At 42.9% G+C, this 19,569-nt stretch overlaps 1 protein-coding gene across 7 annotated transcripts; it reads left to right on the top strand.

The window, feature by feature from the left end:
• Positions 1 to 3,527: 3,527 nt before the first annotated feature.
• HORMAD1 (HORMA domain containing 1) lies at positions 3,528 to 19,416 on the top strand. 7 transcript variants are annotated; one of them, XM_055792375.1, is made up of 14 exons: positions 3,528 to 3,712; positions 4,223 to 4,277; positions 4,700 to 4,805; positions 5,130 to 5,193; positions 6,779 to 6,815; positions 7,210 to 7,230; positions 7,328 to 7,354; positions 8,034 to 8,101; positions 10,072 to 10,223; positions 10,824 to 11,080; positions 12,235 to 12,298; positions 15,803 to 15,879; positions 16,608 to 16,691; positions 18,456 to 19,416. In XM_055792375.1, exons 2-14 carry the CDS (start codon positions 4,245 to 4,247, stop codon positions 18,534 to 18,536), a joined length of 1,071 nt encoding a protein of 356 aa, XP_055648350.1. In that variant the 5' UTR covers positions 3,528 to 3,712; positions 4,223 to 4,244; the 3' UTR covers positions 18,537 to 19,416. The 7 variants fall into 7 exon arrangements, with proteins under 7 accessions (XP_055648350.1, XP_013154077.2, XP_055648349.1 ...); XM_013298623.3 differs by having other exon boundaries at positions 4,661 to 4,805; XM_055792374.1 differs by having other exon boundaries at positions 3,528 to 4,277.
• The last annotated feature ends 153 nt before the right edge of the window (positions 19,417 to 19,569 follow it).

The raw sequence follows: 19,569 nt of genomic DNA, 5'->3' as shown, positions 1-19,569 counted from the left end.
GTCGGAATTTGCGAGCCTGGATGGAGCTGCGACTCCCCGGCCACCCAGCGCGCTGGTTTTGCTTTCCTGCCTTAATAAATAATTAGTGAATTTATTTCCGACTCTAGTTTGTTCAAATTCAACTATAACAACCAACATCCTCTGTTTTTCAAATTACTGTTCTTCACTGTGGTTATTTACTTTTTTTTTTTTTTTTTTTTTTTTTGGTTAAAGTAAATAATGTTTACACCCCCCCAGGTCTCCTGAGACGTGCCAGGGCTGCCCCGGGGGTGTCCAGGAGGTGCGGAGAAGAGTGGCTGTGCTGCATTCTGCCTCCCTCTGTTCAGCTTCACTTCCAAAGAAAGGGCGAGCAGGAGTCCCCAGGAGCAGATCTCTTTCCGACTTTCTGAGCTGTACTGAAAGGCTTTTGGAGGTGCTTTGGGCTCACTCTGAGTAAAACTCTTGAGTTCCTGTCACACACAGCATCCCATTTTCCTCCCTCCAGTTCCATGCTGAGTAGTGCGACCATGACAGATCTGTCACTATCTCCTGTGTGCCATGTGGATGGAATTGTAGTCTTTCCCTGAAGAATTAAAGATCGGTTTCAGATCAGCTGGAAAATGCTGTGTGGTGTGTTTGATGCTCAGCTTTGCCCGCTCACTGTCCCTGGCAGCTCTGCTGTAGTTTGCTTGCCCACAGCATGGTGAATCCTTCTCGTTCAAAAAGCAGGACAGAAACATTTCCTGGGTAAAGGGATGGTGCTTCAAGGGATACCCTAGGAGGGAAACTTCTCCAGATTTGGTTTCCCTCCAAATTATTATCCTATTCCTGAAGCAAAAGGCAGAGAAGGAGTCAGCTGGGGACCTGCCACGTCAAGAGCAGCAGCAGGAGCTGGTCCTGCCCTATGACGAGGCTGATGAATGCTGGCTCAGTAATGACTCTTCAGGTGTCACAAGGGAAGGCGACCGTTGTGGCACCAAATGCTGTGACAGGTTCCTGCGGAAGGATCATTAACCTGCATTAACTAATTGGCGATCACTTTGTTCTTTGCACTCCTAACTGAGGTTCTGGCAGTCCTTCAGGATCCACCAGTCTGATCTTCTCTCCTGGGACTGAACTGGAGGCGCATCAACTTGGCAGCCACATGAGTCCTGCAGATGACTGTTCCACAGAGCCACCAGTCCCCCTGTCACCAGGCAGGATCAGACCTTGGGAACTGGCTGTGCCAGGTGCCACCTGGGGAAGGGCCGGATCCTGGTGGCTGGCTGCAGGGCAGGGTGTCCCACCACCACCCACTCCCCACACACACGCTTCAACTACAGCTGTCAGGCTCAGGAAGCATGGCGTTCATGACCCTTCACAAAGCGCCGAGGCCTTTTGTTACTGGGCGAGCAGAAAAGCTCACACGTGTGAGACGTGTATTTTGTGGTCGGCTCCCACACCTTCAGCCTGAGTATACAGGCTTTGTTTTGTATATAAAAAATATGTATTTTATATGTTTATTTTTTCCAGAAGTGGAGCCCAGATCTCCTGAGCTGACTGAGGATCACACAGCTCCTGCTGCTTGGTGAGGAGCTTCAGGTGGAGCTGCTCTCCCTGAAGGCAGCATCTGTGGAGGCCACGTGTCCTGGCATCCTGTCATCCCACTGAGGCAGGTCCTCACCCTGGCTGGCTGATCTTTATTTATGTTTTGATACCGTAAAGTCAGTCATGGAGAAAAACTCTCTAAGACTTGATTTGAAGTTTCAGAAGGCAGGCGTTCTTTACGGCAACACTGGAAGCACGGGGGAATGTTTCCTCCAAGCGTGCTCACCAAGTTACTTGAGGGTGCACATTATACACAGCAGAGCACTTGCACACTCATAGTGCATCACATATTCATTTTCAGTCATGCACAGGATGGGTTACAAGTTTCTTGCTTCTAATGCAAACTAGCACACACCCTCAGGCAGCACTGCTGATGTTTTTACATGTTTTTCTGTGTGCTCTCCAAGCAGGGCTGGCCCTCTTGCAGGGCTATTTGAGTTGGAGGCTGCAATCTCCCACTGCTGCAATTACCTTTGTCCTACTTTCAACTAATTTTCTGTGGGATGCAACACCTTATTAGCTTGTCTCCTCTTGCGGCCAGAACTTCCTCACTTGGAGGATTCTTGCTGCATAATTTAGGTAACGGTGTTCTTATCATTATCTGTTCTTTGTTTCCCAAGGGTGACTCCCTTGATTAGAAGTCCTTTCACTCACTAGTTTTGACAACTTGAGAATCAGCCTGGCCTAAACTTTGTGCACACATTTAACGCCGGCAACCTTTTCTTAACAGAATAAGCTGACATACATGTATGCGCAGTGGTATCTATATAGCGGCATCGGTTTGGTTTGTGAGTTGGGAATGGAGGATACAAACCATCCCACTGCTGCCGAAAGCACGGGCAGGGAGCGTGGCTGCTGTCAGTGGTTTTGTGCTGTTGCACATTTTGGTGGTAACGGCACCCAAATGGAGGCCCTGCTGGGAGCTGACACACTGCACTTTCTAAAACTCAAGAATGAGTACTGGAGTTTTATCTCCCAATTTTTTGGTATCAGCGCAGCACGTCCTGGGACTGAGCACAGCCCTCGCACCAAACACGATGGTAAAACCAGTTCTGAAGGAAAATTGTCTTCCTGTGACACTGGAGGAATTTTACCAGTGTGCTTAACTGTAAATGTTGCAGCTAATGTATCCCTGACGTTGCCGAGCTGTACAACCCTGTGATGTGCAGTTTAGCTACTAGTAGAACGCTGGATTGCGTAGTCTAGCTAGTAAATAGGTAAGAACCAGTCTGAAACCAAGGCATGAGCCAAGAGTGCTGAAAGGGGGGCAGAAGGTCATGAAAAGGATGAGAAGAGGAAGGTGATGAAGAAGAGGGTGAAGAAAAGATGATGTCCCAAACAACCACCAGACAACACCCAACCCATTAGGTCATACATGCGCAATAAGTGTAGATATGATAAGTAGTTCAAGGAACTGTAATGAATATGCTAATAGTTTCCCAGAACTGTCATTAATATATATAGATCAGCCATATGAAGAGAAACAGTGAACAAAGTCGGTATGCATGTTCGGTGGAACTCATCCCTCGTACATGTGGCACCGAAAATAAAGAATGCCTGCTTTCTAACACTCAAAACCGGGTATTGGAGAGCTTTGTCTCCGATTTTTTGGTATCACTCATGCAACTGTTGGTTGAGACTGCCATCTCACTGAATTATTTTCTTTACATTCAGGCATAAATGCCATGGACATATGGCCGACACGCTGGCTTAAAAATGCTTTACAGCGAACAACAAGCTGCCGTGAATCACTTCTGCACGTAGCTGGGCTAAAGAGCTCAGCGAGCGGCTGCGCATCGACTTAACCTGCCACCGGACGTTCAACTAATCCCCTCAGCCACCCCCGGCCCCGCTCCCCAGGCGGGCGGGAGAGCGGCACACGGCCCGCAGCGGCGCACGGCCCCCCCCGCCGTTTGCACACGGCCCCTTTCGCTATAAAGACGGAGCGGGGGCCGAGGGGGCCCGGGCAGTGTCTGAGGGAGCGCGGGGCCGGGCGGGAGGCTGGTGTGTGGTGCTGAGGGGGGTGTCCTCCCTTCCCTGTGGCCCGTGACGTAGGAAGGGCATTTTCCACCTTCCTGGGCGTGGGCGCCGTTCATTTTTACAGCTGGGAAGGCTTGTCTTGCGGTGGTTGAGTGAGGTCTCAGAGGTGAGAAGCTTCTGAGGGCTACAGGTATAATAAAAACATGACTCCACAAAAAGAACAGTTGGGAGAGGAGTGTCTTGCTCCAGTGTTCATTTAAATTACAGATGAAAACTTCAGTCTGGAGGTGTTTTACAAAGGCATGGCTCAACTTTGGCTGGAGGTGGTTTAAATATGGTGAGCCCCTTTGTAGGGCCTGTTGAAAGTCTTGTTAGGCTGGATGACAGCGCTTCAGAGCATTGCTTTTGAAGACTCATGTTTCATCGAAATAGGCACACAATATTACTAATTACCACATATTGCAACCTCAGGAGTGGTCTGTGCTGGTGTGAGCATCAAGAAGCTAATAATGGGGGATTACTAATAAACTGCTCTGTTTCCTTACAGTTCTGGGCTCTGACCAGATCCATATGAATTTAGCAGGGAGGATTTGCAGGTGCTGGTTTGTTAAAGCTGAATAGCCACAGTTGGGGTTTGTGTGTGGTTGTACATGTGCTAACGCAGGTGTTTTATTAGCATCCAGAAGAGTACCTGCAAAATGGCAACTGCTCAGAAGCAAAGGAATTGTGTGGTATGTTTTTTTCTTGTGTATTTCAGCACAGTATATTATTTGAATTGGAAAAATCAGTGAATTTTAGCTGAAATGATGCACCCAGGTGCACTATAATTTTTCTTCACCTGAAAAGTACAGTTAATTCAGTCTTTTAACTATGAATAAAGATACTTAATAGCTATACAGTTTGAGTCTGAGCTTTGTGGTCATGCACTTGGTAGAAATCAACTATATGCTAAAAACACAGTAGCACCAAGTGTTAAGAATATGCTTAACTTTATAAATGATGGAAGTCATACTTCTCAATTAAATTAAAACATTAAGCAGGCATTGGACCAGATTGTAGACTTTACAGGTTTGATGTGGACAGAGATTAATTCTTTTGTTCATCTAACTTCCAGAGTGCAGTTGTATTTCCTAATAAAATATCTACTGAACAGCAATCCCTGATGCTAGTGAAGAGGCTCCTGGCAGTAGCAGTGTCCTGCATTACATACCTGAGAGGAATCTTTCCTGAAAGTGCCTATGGAACAAGATACATGGATGGTAACAGGCTGTTTTCATAAATCTTTGCAAAATCTATCGTCACAGGGTTGTTAAAGTACTGAGTGTTTTTAAAGCCACTCGATGGTCTTAATGAAAGGTAATAGCCATTTTCAATGACTGTAACAGAAACTTCACTAAAACTTTAATTGTTGAATTTGGTTAGTGGTGATGCTAACTCGGCAATTAAATTCGGCCTGCATCTGTTAGTAATGTTAATTTTAGTTTGCTTTTGATAGATACTTTTAGGGAATGAACTTCACTTTCTTAGCAATGTAGTGGCATTTCGTCCTAAGTATATATGCATCTATGTATTCTTTTTTTGAGATGTGTCTGTCAAAATTCTGAGGGAAGACAAGAACTGTCCTGGCTCCACTCAGCTGGTGAAATGGTATGTTAACCACAGTGTGTATGTAATGCTTCCATAGCATGTCAGTTCTGAAAGATGCTGTTCTGGTTGTTAGCAGATACAAAGGAAAAAGTTCACTTGCTGTGAGTGGACAACTGCCTAGGCAGTGCTTTTACTGCATGGGATTTACTATGTAAATAAAATTTACAATATTTTTTTTTTAGATGGATAGTCAATATCTGTGTGTTCCGGTAGAGGTGTAATTGACTTGTACAATTGTGTTTCTAGCAAGGCCTATGACTTTGTGCTTAGTGGATCACAAATCTTTGCTTACTGAGTGATTATACTTTACATTTAATTTCCATGGGTGTATATGCTCAAGGGTGCACAAAAATGCAAAAATCTAACCAGTAGTTCCTATCTAGTTGAACAGGGGATGCAGTGTTACCATTTTGCATCTTGAATTTAAAGATCTTGCTCTCAGACTTCTATAAGAAAGTGGTACTGTTGACTTTCATATTCAAAGGCAGAATTGAGCCAGCAAATGATAGTCACACCGTTGAGTGTATGTCACTTGGGACTAGAGGCGTTTATTTTGATTTTCTTTCTGTTCACAGTAACTGCAAGATTTGTTCATAGCTGCTTTCCTTGCTGGTTAGAAAAGAGTATTTTAGACCTTTGCCTTACATATGCATTCCTGTTTTGTTACGTCTATAAAGGCCATCTTTGTTCTCACACTTTCACCAGTTGCAGTACAGGGTAAGGTGTCGGAAATGGTGCTGCATTCAGCAGAGGGGGTTTGCAGCTGCTGTCAGCGTTGAGGTGTTCAGAGATGTAGGTGTGAGTTCTGATGTTCAAGGTGAAATTAGTCTTCTGCTTTTTATCCATGAGAGAGAGGAGGGAAGAAGGCTTCATTTAGTGTACCTGGAATTTCTTGATTAATCTTCTGTGGTAGAGGAAACTGAAGTGGTGCTGAGTGCATTTCACCTCACCCCCATGCATCAAACATTAGTGAGGGCAGTGGTGTGGCAGCCTGTGGATGCTGACAAGGAAAGCTCCCCGGTTTTTGTGTGAAGGGTGTGCACCACCTGTTTGGAGTTTACAGGTGAATAGCCTTCCTTAACTCAGCATCATATACACATCAAAACCAGCTCTTTCTTGTTAACTGTATTCAAAAGAAATATTAGAAAAAATTAGGGTAAGTTTTGGTTCACTGTTTGTTGTTTGCGTGTTACTTAAAAAGCAAATTGCAGCACCTGAATAAAGGCAATGATGTAACTCCTTTCTGCTTCAGACATGTTGGTGTTCAGCTGAAATATTTATAAACTGATTAGTGAATACATGAGATAGAAGGTGCTTGAGAATGGTAGGTGTACAAATGCATTATGTTTTTACTGATAAATTACAGAGTTCTACTTTGCAAAAACGTTAGGCTGTTCTGGTGTTACAAGAATAGTCATTGTATCACTGCTAATAAGAATGAATAATGGACTAAGTAGTATTGCTCTAATATAATATTAAGAAGGCTAAACACAAGAATTTTATCTTTTGGGACTATTTTATGTAGTCAGAAGCAAAGCAAATGGAAATTAATAGTAGATGGACAATATAATTTGATTTTTTGCAGGATGTTAGGATGCTACGATGCCTTGCAGAAGAAATATGTAAGTCTTCCGGTATCACGTAGCTGTTTTAAATGTATTTAAACATTCATTTATGTAAGTCTATTAGCTGCCAGTGTAATTATAGGATTTTCTAGTTAGGTAATGGCTGTGCTTTAATATGTTAAATCAGCCAGCTACAATGTGGGATGCATAGAGATTGCAGGATAATATTCTTTGTAAACAGAAACACTTAACATTAGGGATATATAGGATGAGTAGTCCTTCCTTAAACAGATGAGGATTTAGGCATATGAAGAAGTTGCTTTTTGAGTAGGCCTTACTTGTCTATATTGGTTTCCAGAGCTAGAGAAGCAAAACAGCTGGGTAAGCAGAAATGGGCTATGGAATAATACATTTAACATTCTTTTCCTTTCTCTAATTATGTTTCTGACAGCTAAGAATGATTGTCCTAGCAGTAAGTATCTTTGAAAAGTAAGGTACACGTTTTGTTAAGGTAGCTGCTTACAGATAAGTACAGTTCTTACTGTTTCCTCTTTACTTTAAAATCACAGGTCTATACCCATCCAGAAGATCCTCAGGTAAATCTGCTAGAATATTTTACTGTGTGACTAATGATAGTGTGGGTATAGTAAAATGTGTATACAAGCAATGGTACTTAACATTCACATTAATGCACATTAAAAAAAAACAAAACCAAACCAGGACATCTTAAAATAGCTCTGCTGATCCTTATATTTGATAATCAGAATTACCACATAGTGAATTGCCTTTGGATATTGAATGTCAGGTTATTCTCAGGCCAGTACAAGAAACCTGAAGTGTCAATGCAGGGTTAAATGCCCCAAAAGATGCATGGTCCTAACTCTGCATTGAATACGTTAAGGAGCTTCTTTATGAAAAATTTGGTATGTTTTAACTAACCACTGGGTGTCACCATGTCTCTGTTGTGTGTGAAACATTTTCATAGTTATAAAACTTCAAATGACTATTTAAATTCTAAAAACTTAAGCAGATGTTTCAGAATACTGCATTGTTGTGATTCCTGGAAAATAATGTAGAGCATAACATATATAATTACCAAGTAAAAATTAATGCTGTTTCTTGTTCCAGCATTAAAAGCTGTATTCAGTGCATGTAAGTGGACCAGACAGGAGCTGGGCTGTCATTTGCTTTAAATGCAAGTTTAATAGATTACTAGACAGAAGCAGCAGCAGTAGTTTGTTTGACAGCTGACAGTTTAATAATTACTGTTTACAGACAATTACAGAATGTTACCACTTCAAATTCAAGTACACCCACAATGGGCCACTCCTGGATTTCAGCAGGTACTGTCACTGTGACTTTATTGTGCTCTGTGGTTTTACAGTCCGTTTACACACACCTGAATGTAGAAACTTTGGATTTTATCTGTTTGGTATTTCCTTCTTTAGTTCTGGATCTTAAGACCAATTTTATCAACCTACACTAGTAGATTTATTATTAAAATTCAGTGAATCATTTTGTCAGATTATGCTCATATTTTTAAAATATCCACTCAAAAGATGATTCTTGATGTCAGAGTCCAATACGTTCTGACCAGGTTCTTTAAGATATTTCATGCATGGAGGGTAAAGCATTTAGTATCAGACTTACTTATGTGAAGGTATTTGATATTTAAATTTAGCAGAATACGAAATGAGAATTTACTTATTTATAATTATATTAAAAATACAAAATACAGTGGAAATGCAATACAAGTGTAAGCTATGCTTAGCAAAGCATAGCTATTGCAATACACAGTTCAATCACAGTACCAATGTGGTTCCCATTACTGGTCTCTACAATGTGCTCACCATCGTGACAGAGGGCATCCCCAGTCATGGGGAAACAATATGTGGGTTGAAGCCGGCTCCAGCCCAATGTCCTCTTTGCAATTCTTTTCGTAGTTGTTTAGGTTTTGTACTCTTTGGGCTGAGCCACATGGTCACACACCCCCACCCCCACCCCTAGTCTGGCTAACTCAAGGAGATATGCAAGCATCTTTAATGTGTGTGGGGAGAAACTTTTACGCCACCGGTTGATCCACTCAGCTGCGATAGTAGTTGATCCACACTCAACTAACACAGCTATTTATCTAACAGGAAGGCCGTGCTTAGGTCCCCTTTGTGTTGAGAAAGTCAGCTTGCTTTGTGGCAGCGGTGGACAGTGATGCCCTGTGTTACTCCCTGAGCTTCACAGGTGCATCACCCTTGCCCATCTCTGCTGAGCTGTCTTCCACTGTGCGGGTTTACTGGTCAGTCACAGCTGCAAGGAAATGGCTTACTTTAAGTAGCTGAAATGCAGCAAATTTGTATCTAAGGGACTTCTCCCAGCTTTCCTCCTGCATAAAATAGTTTTTAAATTAAAAAGCTGCAGTGCTGCAGACCTAGGTCTCTTGGGCTGAGTTTAGTTGCTTGCTTCTGAAAGGGGCTGTAAGTCTCATAAAAACCACTGGTGGAAAGAAAGGGGATGTGACTCTCAGCCACACCAGGTTGCCTTATAATACTGTGTTAACATAAATTCATGCCAGACCAATTTGAACATAAAAGGTGTGAGCCTAGTTTTCTGACACCCTGCAGGGAAGGACATAACCATCTGCAGAGGGGTGAGATGTTCGAAACCATCACAGTTAAGGGTGTGCTTCCTAAAAGCAGGTTAACCAATGAAATAACTTAAGAGTTGTTTGCCTTGCACTGGCTGTTCAGGTCCTCAGGTGCCTCTGTGAGCTGTGTGGCTGTGAGGAGTAGGGGAGTAGAGGGAGATCATTTTTGGTGGCAGTAAGGTAGGGTTTGGGTCAGCTGCTGGTAGAACAGGAGCACAGAAATGTCAGAGCTGGATGCTGAGTCACTTAGGCACGCATTTGGTTATGGGTAACCGTTCTTGTCAAAGTCTGACTCGTTTTATTTAAGGGCAAGCAAGTATGTAAGACTTTGCAGAACTGGGGCTCTCAAAAGTACCTACGTTTTTCTTACTTTCAGATTGGGTATTTTTTAAGCATTGTGTAATGCAAAATACAGTCGTTGGTACAGCTGCTGAACCATAAATGCTTTCATGTTGTCCCTGGCTCAGACTTTGATCTTCCAAGGGGCAGAGAACTCACAGGTCACTGAGACAGTATTAGGAATTGCAGTGCCTGTAATCTCAGACCTTCAGCAATAAATACAATGCCTGCTTCTGATGTTCATAAAGTTTGTTAGTCATGTATCTTAATACTAGAAGCAGATTACTCTGTGTAAAAAAAAAAAATAATAAATCTGAATACTTTGTCCATTTTTAGTAAGAATAAAAGGGATGATTCCACAATCACCTGTGCAGACACCAAGAAAGCAAGTATCCTCCTCATTCGCAAGATTTATGTTCTGATGCAAAACCTGAGTCCATTACCAAATGATGTTTGCCTGACTATGAAGCTGTTTTATTATGATGAAGGTAGTATTTCCATATTACTTTGATTTATCAGCTGTGTTCAGACATTGGAAACTATTCAAAGAAATAATGTATAATCACTATGGTTGCTGGGACTTGTTAAATGATGTTACTTTGCATGCGTCTGTGTCTCATGACAGTTTCTAAAATCTAAGGGAAACAGATTTGATCTCACTGTAGGAGCACAGTCTTGTCACTGACTTCATTGGAGCAAGGATTTCAGCGTGTGTTTAAAAACAAATTGAGTTTTCTTGAGTATGGTAGGATCTAACACGTTTGCCAGACTGGTTCTAGTTTAGATGACTAAGTGTCTAGCTCTGGTTTCAGAATGTCTTATTGCTTTACAACAAAAAATCAGAGCTTCTAGCTCATCTTTATGCATGTAGAAACTTTCTTTAGCTTTAATTGGGTTTTGCCTGTTGTGTAGGGGGAAAATAACTTAATTTAGTACAAGTTGAGTATTGATTATTCCCCTCCGACACAGTTTCTTTGGAGCAGCCCTTTGTTGTTAAAGGGGAAAAGAGTCTTTTTGCCAGACAAGTTAACATTAATTTTATAAGAACGTGTTTCATTCTAACACATTTAATGAATTCTTTTCTGCAGTTACACCACCTGATTACCAACCTCCTGGTTTTAAAGAGGGTGAATGTGAGGGGATGATATTTGAGGGGGAGCCGATGTATCTGAATGTAGGTGAAGTGCCAACGCCTTTTCATATGCTGAAAGTTAAAGTTACAACGGAAAAACAACGAATGGAAAATGCTGATAAAAGCATTCTAAAGCGTGGAGGGAGTGACATGCCTCTCCACATGCTCAAAGTGGACAGAGATGAGCCAGAAGAAGAGAGCCAGGACATGAATGTAAGCACAAATGTTTTGTGTAGTTTGTTGAAATTTTTTGGTTTATAGTCTAGAAAAGAGCCATTAATTGTTTCACCACGTCTTACTATAACATTAATAAAACCTCTGTGTTTCCAGGTATACTTAAGCAAGACTATATGTCTTCGATACATTTTTGCTTTAATTTTACTGCTCCAGTTAGCAATGTCATCACTAAAGCAGTATTGAACAAGTGCATCAGCATAATGCCTGTCAGCAGCAGCATTGTTGGTAGTTGTGTCTCTGTGAGGCTAGAGAGGAGTAGTAGGATGAGAAGCAGAGGGGTGCCTTGGTGCTGTGGGTACAGGTGCCATTTGTTCAGCTCCACACACAGGACACAGGTGAAACCTCCCTGGAGCCGTACCGTACCGGTCCCAAGTGAGCTGCTGCAGCCGGACAGTATTGATTGGCAATAAATTTGCTCAGGGATCCTCTCGTATAGTGGTCAGTATACATACAGCTAGTGGCGCCACAGCTAAAGAGGCAAACTCAGTTCTGTGTTGGGATTTTTCGCTAGGGAAATCTGCCTAGGAAAAAGCACAGGGCAAAGCTTGCTGAAGGCGGCGTCCTGCCGCTGATGGTAGCGTGTCTGAGACGGCTCTTGGGACTGCACTTGTACAGGCTTCAGCAATTGGAGACATATGTTTCTGGGGTCAGCTGAGGCAGGCAGCAAATGTGCTTAGTCATTAGAATGTGCAAATACGTGTGGTGATCTATACTGTCCATAGGTGAGAAGGAGGCGGAGCTTCAGGGCTTTGGGCCCCTCGCCCTCAGTTAGCATTGCTAGGGAGGCCTGTAGGTGATGAGATGGAAATAAACTGCTTGGCCCTCTAAATCTGCATATGCCTATGAACTGCCCTTTCACAGGCAATAAGAAGGTGGTAACTGATGCACTGGTAGTATTCTTTCCATATCTGTTGTTAAAATTTTAGTATTTTTTACAGATGTTTTCCATGGTAGATTAAATGTGTGCTTGCCTTAATTAAGTAATGCTGAGCTAGTCTGTGTGTCAATTATTGCAAAACAGTTTGTTCCTCTGAGAATCCATCTAATAAGCTCTGGCCCTAAGCACCTGAGTACAAACCCTCTTCCTTGTTTGTCTGCAGTAAGTGATAGACTTTTTTTTCTTACTCTAGGAAGATCCTGTCTTGGATAATAAATTGGAAGATAGGAATAATGTAAATATTTCAGATGCTCAAGGTAACATTTATGTCTGTTTTTCAAGTCTTTTCAGTTTGTGCCTCTTTTTCCTGATGTTACTAAAACAAAACCTCAACTTTCTGACTTAGACCACTATATTAAAATTGACACTCTTTTCTTCCGAGACATTCCTATGTCTTTATTTTGTGTTGTGCCTTTATCTGTGAGACACTTGGTTAGCAAATGCACATTTTTATGTTTCTGGTCTAAAATTCTGATCTTCTGTTCCATTTTATCAGATAAGCTAAATTTAATGGGTTTTATATTTAGAAGTGAGGGGTTTTTTTTATTTTTCTGTTGTTGTTATGTTTGTATTCATATTTTACATCCATATAAAGCTTGCAGAGGTATTGTGCTCTTGACTTCATTATTGCAGACTTGGGAACCAGATTTCTCTGTGCAAAAAAAGGTCCAGGTCTATTTTTGCTTAAATCACAGCTGTTTGGACTGCATCCTCACAGCTTCAGCCACTAAGTTTAGCAGAAATACTACTTTCAGCCACCACTTTTCGTTAAGCTCTGAGCGCCATAGGACCAGGGTCTGATTCTGCAGTCCACACATGCTTCAGTCTGTGGTTGTGGAGGAATAAAGACCGTTGGGGCTTGTATGCACAGAAGAGTTTTTGCGTTGTGGTAGACTGAACAATATCCATGTAAAAATACATGTCTGCATGATGCATGGTCTTCATGCAGAGGAGGTCGTTCATTACTGTGGCTTGCTATTCCTGATAACAGTCTGTAACTTCATCTCAAAATGTTTTGTTTTAGGAATGATTGTATGATTATGGCTGTGCTGCTGGCTATTTTAGTGCATTTTCTAGCTGCTTGCTTTTGCAGTTTACTCCGGCCGTGCATGCAGTTTTCTCATTGCATATGTGGAACATTTTGATGATTGCAAGTGAACTTTTTTAACTTTAGTTTTAATAGGTACAAGCTCTAGCAAAGCATTTTTATTAGTGTGAATCTCAGCAAACTGAGTTGCCTGAAGTAGAATCCTGATGCTGTAAAATCCATCAATGTGAAACTGTGCAAACAGTGTAACAGCAAAAAGCAGATTGCAAGTGGAAGCCTATACAAGGCACCACTTTTCAAGAAGTACCAAAAACATTTACTTCTGTTTTATTTTTAAAAAGCTTCATGTAACAACTTCAATAAACAATCAAACTGAGAGATCTGCAGAGAGTATAAATGAAATCTTACACTTTGGAAGCACTCTGGGGACTCAACACTGCAAGGCAAAGCTGCCTTTTCCTTTGTTATCAAATAAGCAGTTATGCTCTTCCCACTGTGCAGACATTAGGAGGTACCTGCACATCCTTTCTGATGGAAAACAGGAGCACCTGTCTTGTGAGATTTTTTTTCTTAGCCTTTATCAATAGGTAGTTTCTGCAGTTTGCTTACAATTGTACAAGTGTTCTCCACTGTAAGCTCTGAATGACGAAGTGCCAATAAAATAACTCCTGGCTACACCAGCCTGACTGCAGCTGCTCCCAGAAACATGCCCTGGGAGCACTCCACTGTTTGTTTTGTTTTGTTTGTTTTTTAAAAATCTGTGCATCTAAAAAAAAAAAGATGTTGACCCAGACTGTCTCCACTTCAAAACATGAGACAGCAAACTCTGTCCTCCAGGATCTCTGTGAACAGAAGCTTCCTTTTAAGATTTTTGAGAAACTAGGAGGAAAAGTAGAAGATGATTTATCTTCACATTCCCCAAGATACCCCAGGGGCCCCAAGATTGGACTTTGCTACCGAACAAACTGAAGAATGAATTGCTGCTTGTTGATCTGCTCATCTTGGAGAGAATATATGTGAAGCATCCGGGCAATACTAGTACCCACTTGCTGTGCATAAAGCATTTCAAATGTAGTAAAGAAAGATCAAAAGAGGAAATAAACACCCTTTCTGGGAGAAGATAAAGTAGACATGATGAGGACAAGTATGCGCAGAAATGCTCTGATACACTGATGTAAAATAGGATAGCTAAAGGCACACAGTTTTCAGGACTGTGAAGTAAAAACCCCACGCTTTGTGACCAAAAGGGGGAGCGGATGGGACACACACATCTTACTTGGATGAGAAGCCTATGTAAAATGTTTTTTTTTTTTTTTCTGTAGCAGAGATAGAGGCTTCTGCGGCGATAATATATGGCACTCCTAGAAGAAACGCCCATTAGTGCTGCTGCTTGCTCTGTTCACTCTTCTTAACGCATTTCCCTAAAGTTGCATCTGCTTTGAAATATAACTCTGGTTCTCTAGTTTCTGGATCAGAAACACCAATTTTCCATAAAAACTTCCAGACATGTTTCTTTCTATGTAACTGTAAAAGTGGCAGCTGTGTCACTGCTGAGGCTTTTGGGCCTCCTAACCCGAAGGAGACTAGCAGCTTGTTGGGGCTACCATGGTGTCTGAGTGCTTGTGGAGGCAGTTAGACAAAGCAAGATGAGCCTAGATTTTATTTTTTTAAATGGATTGGAGTGTCCTGTCGTTCAAGACCAACACTGAACAGGTTGCACTGTGTATTTATATGGTGGCATTAATGTTACTTTTTTTCCGAAATGTAATGTGCAACTTTGCAAGAATTAGCAGGAAAATTCACTTCAATTCAGGAAAATAACACTTCAGTGCTGTTCAAAAATAATCATGGAAATATGTAGGAAACAGCATGTGTAGATCAGCATTTTGACAATGCTGGTAGGCTGCAGAACTGGAATGACCACATAAAAGCTCTATCTGGTGCTTTCAGAAATTCATAGAACTTGCAAAAACATGCAAAAATGCAGCAAATGGCTTGTCTTAAGGAGTTGGTATGTTTTATTTGCAGGAACTACAAGATGCAGGAAAATGTATTTGTCATGCTGAAATTCTTCCACAGCTGACATGCAGTGATCTTTAACCAGTTCACGCTACTCTCTGTATCCTAGAAAAAAACCAGCATGGATTAGAAAGAGGAAAAACAGATCTCCAGAACTGACTGTTCATTCTTAGTGGCCTGTTCATGCAGCTGCAGGCAGTGAGGAGGGGAACAGCAGCCAAATTGGCTGGGCTGCCTGTGGCCGGGTTACAAAATGGGAGCCATCCGCTGGCAGTGGGTTCAGAACACGCAGCAGCTGTGCCAGGGTGCCCATTCTGCAGCGCAGAACGGGTGTGCAAGGCGCTCTGCTTGAAAGCACATCCCAAGGCAGGCGAGCCTTTAGCAGCACAGAGCATAAATGAGTCTGGAGATTCAGGCCACTCTTCCAAAGATCCTGTGTATAAGTCTGTACGAAGCATAACCATCTCTTGTGTGCCTGTAAGAGGATGTTGTGATAGGGAATTGCTGAATTAAAGATGTGAGAGTGTAATAACCTGATAGAGTTAACTACTTGCTTACAGATAGAGAATTGGAGCCCCTCTGAAGCACCTGCTCCCTGCATTTATAAAGCGCGTGTTTCTTGTAGCAAAAAAGAGTGTTAAGAGGCTGCTGGTGTGTGGGCAACAGTGTCCTTTATTACTTAACTCTTTTACAGAACCAGATTTAACTTGTGAAGAAGATGACGTTACAAAGGCTGGAGGGAGCCAGGATCTGTGTGTTTCTAATCCTCAGGTATGAAAAAGACACCCTGTCATCTTAAACTTTTACTAGAGCTTTCATGAAGCTTCTTTTCTACTTTTAGTGGTTAATAGGTAATCTACTAAAGGTTTACTACAGTCAGTATTTTCAGCAATGGAATGCCTTTACATTTTACTTTCTGGTGTTTTACAAAGATGGTTAATATTCCAAAGCAGTCAGAAGCAATAACAAAAGGCTGCTCCTCTGTGGTACAGTTTTCAAACCAAGCAGACGGTCTGACCATTAAGAGAAATGGGAACATAATTTCTGTGTTTATGAACTGCGATAACTAAACACTCTGCCTAATAGAAATTTTCCTGCTAATTCTAACAAACACTTCTTTAAAGGTTAATTAAAACTTCAAATGCAGTTTTATGACTCAGACTTAAAACTCAAGCTATATTCCCTGCAGACAGCAAAATGGTATCATTTAAATGTGGAGGACTACTTCAAACATGGGTCCTTAAGGTTTCTTGAAGCAGAACAGCCCTAGGTAACTGCAAGTGACTTACTGAATAAAAATAACTGATGCTCTGATCTGTCAGGACTCTGACACACAACAGCTGTAAATAGGGCTGTTGACTTCAATGGGTATACTCCTGTATTTAAATTTCAGCTCAAGCGCTGTGGTGGGCAAAGCCAGAGCACTGAACCCTGCTGTAGCCTCTAATATATATATTTTTTACTACTGTCACAAAGCAACATCTATTTTCTGATTTCAGGTCGATCATTTGGCAAGTAAGACATCTGAACTTAATATGTCAGAGAGCAGGACAAGAAGTGGAAAGGTCTTTCAAACCAGCACTGTTAGTAGCATTTTTTTCTCTAGTTCTTTCTATTTCTGTTTTATTTTAAGCCTTCATCTGTTCCAAACAGTGAATAAAGCTCTAAGCTTTAATATATTTCATATTGACAGAATCAAATTCTTATCACTTCTAAAATTCCCATTAAATTCAATACATTTGGATTCTTAGTGTCAAAAAAAATTCTGTTCCAAAGAGTTAAAAACTGACCGTTGATGTAGTTAACACAGGTTGAGAAAGATTCATTAGGATTGATTTGTATTTTCTTGGGAATGCATTTAGCTAAATTCCCGGCTGGCTTAATCCATTGTTGATAGGAGCGTGTGCCTGCAGAGATCCCCAGCCCAGCGTACCATATGCCAAAATCCTAACTTCAGCTTTTATGACTCATTCATACCAAGAAAAATCTGTTATTTCTTTGATTAATCACATTGCAGCAGCTAAGTCTTGTAGTAGGTGCTACTTGCGGGGAGCCAAATTCCTCCAGCCTTGCACAGGTAGAGCAGAAGTTGTCCAGGGTGGAATCTGGCCTTTGGGGATGGCACTGGGGGCCCCCTCTGTCTGCTGCTGCCGTCACCTAATGAGTGTGGTAGCCTCAGCTTTGTGAGGCTCGCTGGGGGCCTTCACAAGACCTTGACATCTCCCCTACCTGTGAGTGTTTGAGGTTACTGGTAGGTTCTTCTCAGAAGCAGCTGTGGGGTGAATAATACCATACTAGTAAACAAGAACGTGCTCTTCATTTACAGTCAGGAGGGGAAGTTGTGTGTCAGGGCCATGGGAAATTGTACTGTTCCTGTCCCTGCTCACGGAGGCTCTTTGTTAATTTTTAGTGCAGTAGTTGTGTGAAGATTTATAATGTGCAGCTCAATTGTTGCCAGTAGTTTTTGCCTTAAACTAAGACTTGCCTTATTTCTGTAAGGGCTGGTAGAAATCGAGCTTGGGAGCATGCAAAATTAATTCCTTGGCAGAATGTTCTAAAGAAGTCATGAAGAGAAAATTGTGTCTTAAAAATATGTATGAAAGCTTCATGTGAAAAGGGCTATCAGTGCTTGCAACAAATTCATGAAGAGGAGATGTTAAATTCAGAATATAGAACTAGCAGATTCAGTCTTTTTGTAAAGTACTGCTTACCGCAGAATAGAATTCTTTTACTTGCAACCCCAGGGTCCTATGCAGTATTTTTTGTTGTTCACTGTCATGGAGAGAAAAAAACCCAACAAAACCTTCTGTATGCTCGCTATCACCGTATCTTTCTGTTTTAAAAAGGTTTTGTTAGCGAAGTTAATACTAGAATTTAAACAAAGCGCAGTTGCTTTAAATAATCAAAAGAACAGCAGATCTGAAGGCGAAACGGTCATCTTTTGACACATGTGCAAGTCAGGAGTAATTGGATTAGACTCGGTCAGGCAAGCCCGCAGGGTGCTGAGCACCCTCTCCCATTGGTACGGAGTGCTCCGCTGTGGTGCAGAGCACTCCGTACCAACCAGCTGCGCTGGCTCCCAGCTGCTCGCCGAACCCCACTGCAGGAGCGTCACCTCTGTGGCAAGGAACAGCCTCCCTGCCCTTCCCTGGAAGCCGTGACCCGCGGCAGGTCCTGCCGTTACAGCGTCAATATCCCAGCCTGCTCCGGCACGGCAGGACGCTCTGTTCTACCCCAAAACAGTGCCCAGATGTTACCCAGGCTTAGCACTTCCAGGTGGGAGTGCAGCAGGCCGTGGGCCGTGCCGTGTGGCAGCCTGTAACACAAGGTTTATTTTCCCTTGGCAGGTTCATCAGTTTGAACTCTCATCGAGCCAAGACATGCTGCCAAAAAGGAGGAAGATCAGTGAGCCGAAGGAGCAGTTTTAGATGCCAGTCTCCCTGCCGTTTGTTCAGAGTTCACACCACTTCCAGTTTGTTGTTTACTGTGAGCGTTCATAGTTAAATGTCGTTTAGGGATTTGGTTCTGTTCTATTTGTGGTCAAAATGGAGAGTTGTAGGGAGAGAAAATCCGTCAAGAAGCCCAGCTCTAGAAATCAGAACTTATTTTCTGTAGGCGGCCGTACCCCATTGGGAAGGACAGAAGGAACCCGAGTACCGACGTAACCGAGGGGCTGTCTGGGGCCGGTGACTTGCCGGCTTCACTCCCTGCTTGCACTGTGCTTACATCCTGACGGTGGTTCCGCGCCTGTTCCTTACCCGCAGCACAGGGCTTCCCCAGTGACTCGGGGCTTAGCCAGGGGCGTCCTTGCCCAGGGCCTGTCCTGGGGGCACGAAGCCCCTTGCGCCGGGGGGGAGTTCAGAGCTTCACGCAGCAGGGCACCATGGCCCGTTAGGGCGATGCTACGTTTTGTGGAGTTACTATTGGGACAGTTGGGGGGGCTGGATCTTTGCGTTTCTTCCGGACTGAAGGCACTGGACTCGAGTGAACAAGCAGTGTGCACGCCTTCAGTTATCCATTTCATGCCAAAACGCTGGAATAAAACGCAGTATTAATCTGTGGCAGGGGTCTGTGGTGAGGGTGGGCGGTTCTCTGGAGACCCCTGTGTGTGCTCAAGTGGTTCCTTGCTGAAGTTGGCCATGGTGCCATTTTTTTAAAAAACTAAATTTTTTTCCTGTGCTGTACAGGGAGCGAGGCTGTGTCCGTGTGGGGAAGAGCAGCTGCCGTCCGCGGGTGGGGACTGCTGAACGTTTCATGATGTTATTTCACCTTTTTAATTAAGAATGTCTTTGTGGTTCCTCAGTTAAAGCGGCCTTAGGCTGGTTGTGGGGGGCTGCCCGGGGGCGTCACGGCAGAACCGGGCCGGGGCTCGGGGCCGCTCCTGCCGCGGGCTGGGGGGGAAAAGGGGGGGGAGGGGGGGCGATCCGGCGGCTGTGCCCCGGGGCGCACCGGGAGCGGGGC

Source organism: Falco peregrinus, chromosome 19 (genome assembly GCF_023634155.1).
Source record: "Falco peregrinus isolate bFalPer1 chromosome 19, bFalPer1.pri, whole genome shotgun sequence".
Classification (NCBI taxonomy): Eukaryota; Metazoa; Chordata; class Aves; order Falconiformes; family Falconidae; genus Falco; species Falco peregrinus.
This window is presented reverse-complemented; position numbering and strand designations above follow the sequence as displayed.

Excerpts from the sequence above, each read along its gene's own strand:
- HORMAD1 (XM_013298623.3), top strand. The coding sequence starts at position 4,245 with ATGGCAACTGCTCAGAAGCAAAGGAATTGTGTG. Across the intron at positions 4,806-5,129 it reads TGGAACAAGATACATGGATG|ATGTGTCTGTCAAAATTCTG; the intron begins GTAACAGGCTGT and ends TCTTTTTTTGAG. Across the intron at positions 15,880-16,607 it reads TGTGTGTTTCTAATCCTCAG|GTCGATCATTTGGCAAGTAA; the intron begins GTATGAAAAAGA and ends TTCTGATTTCAG.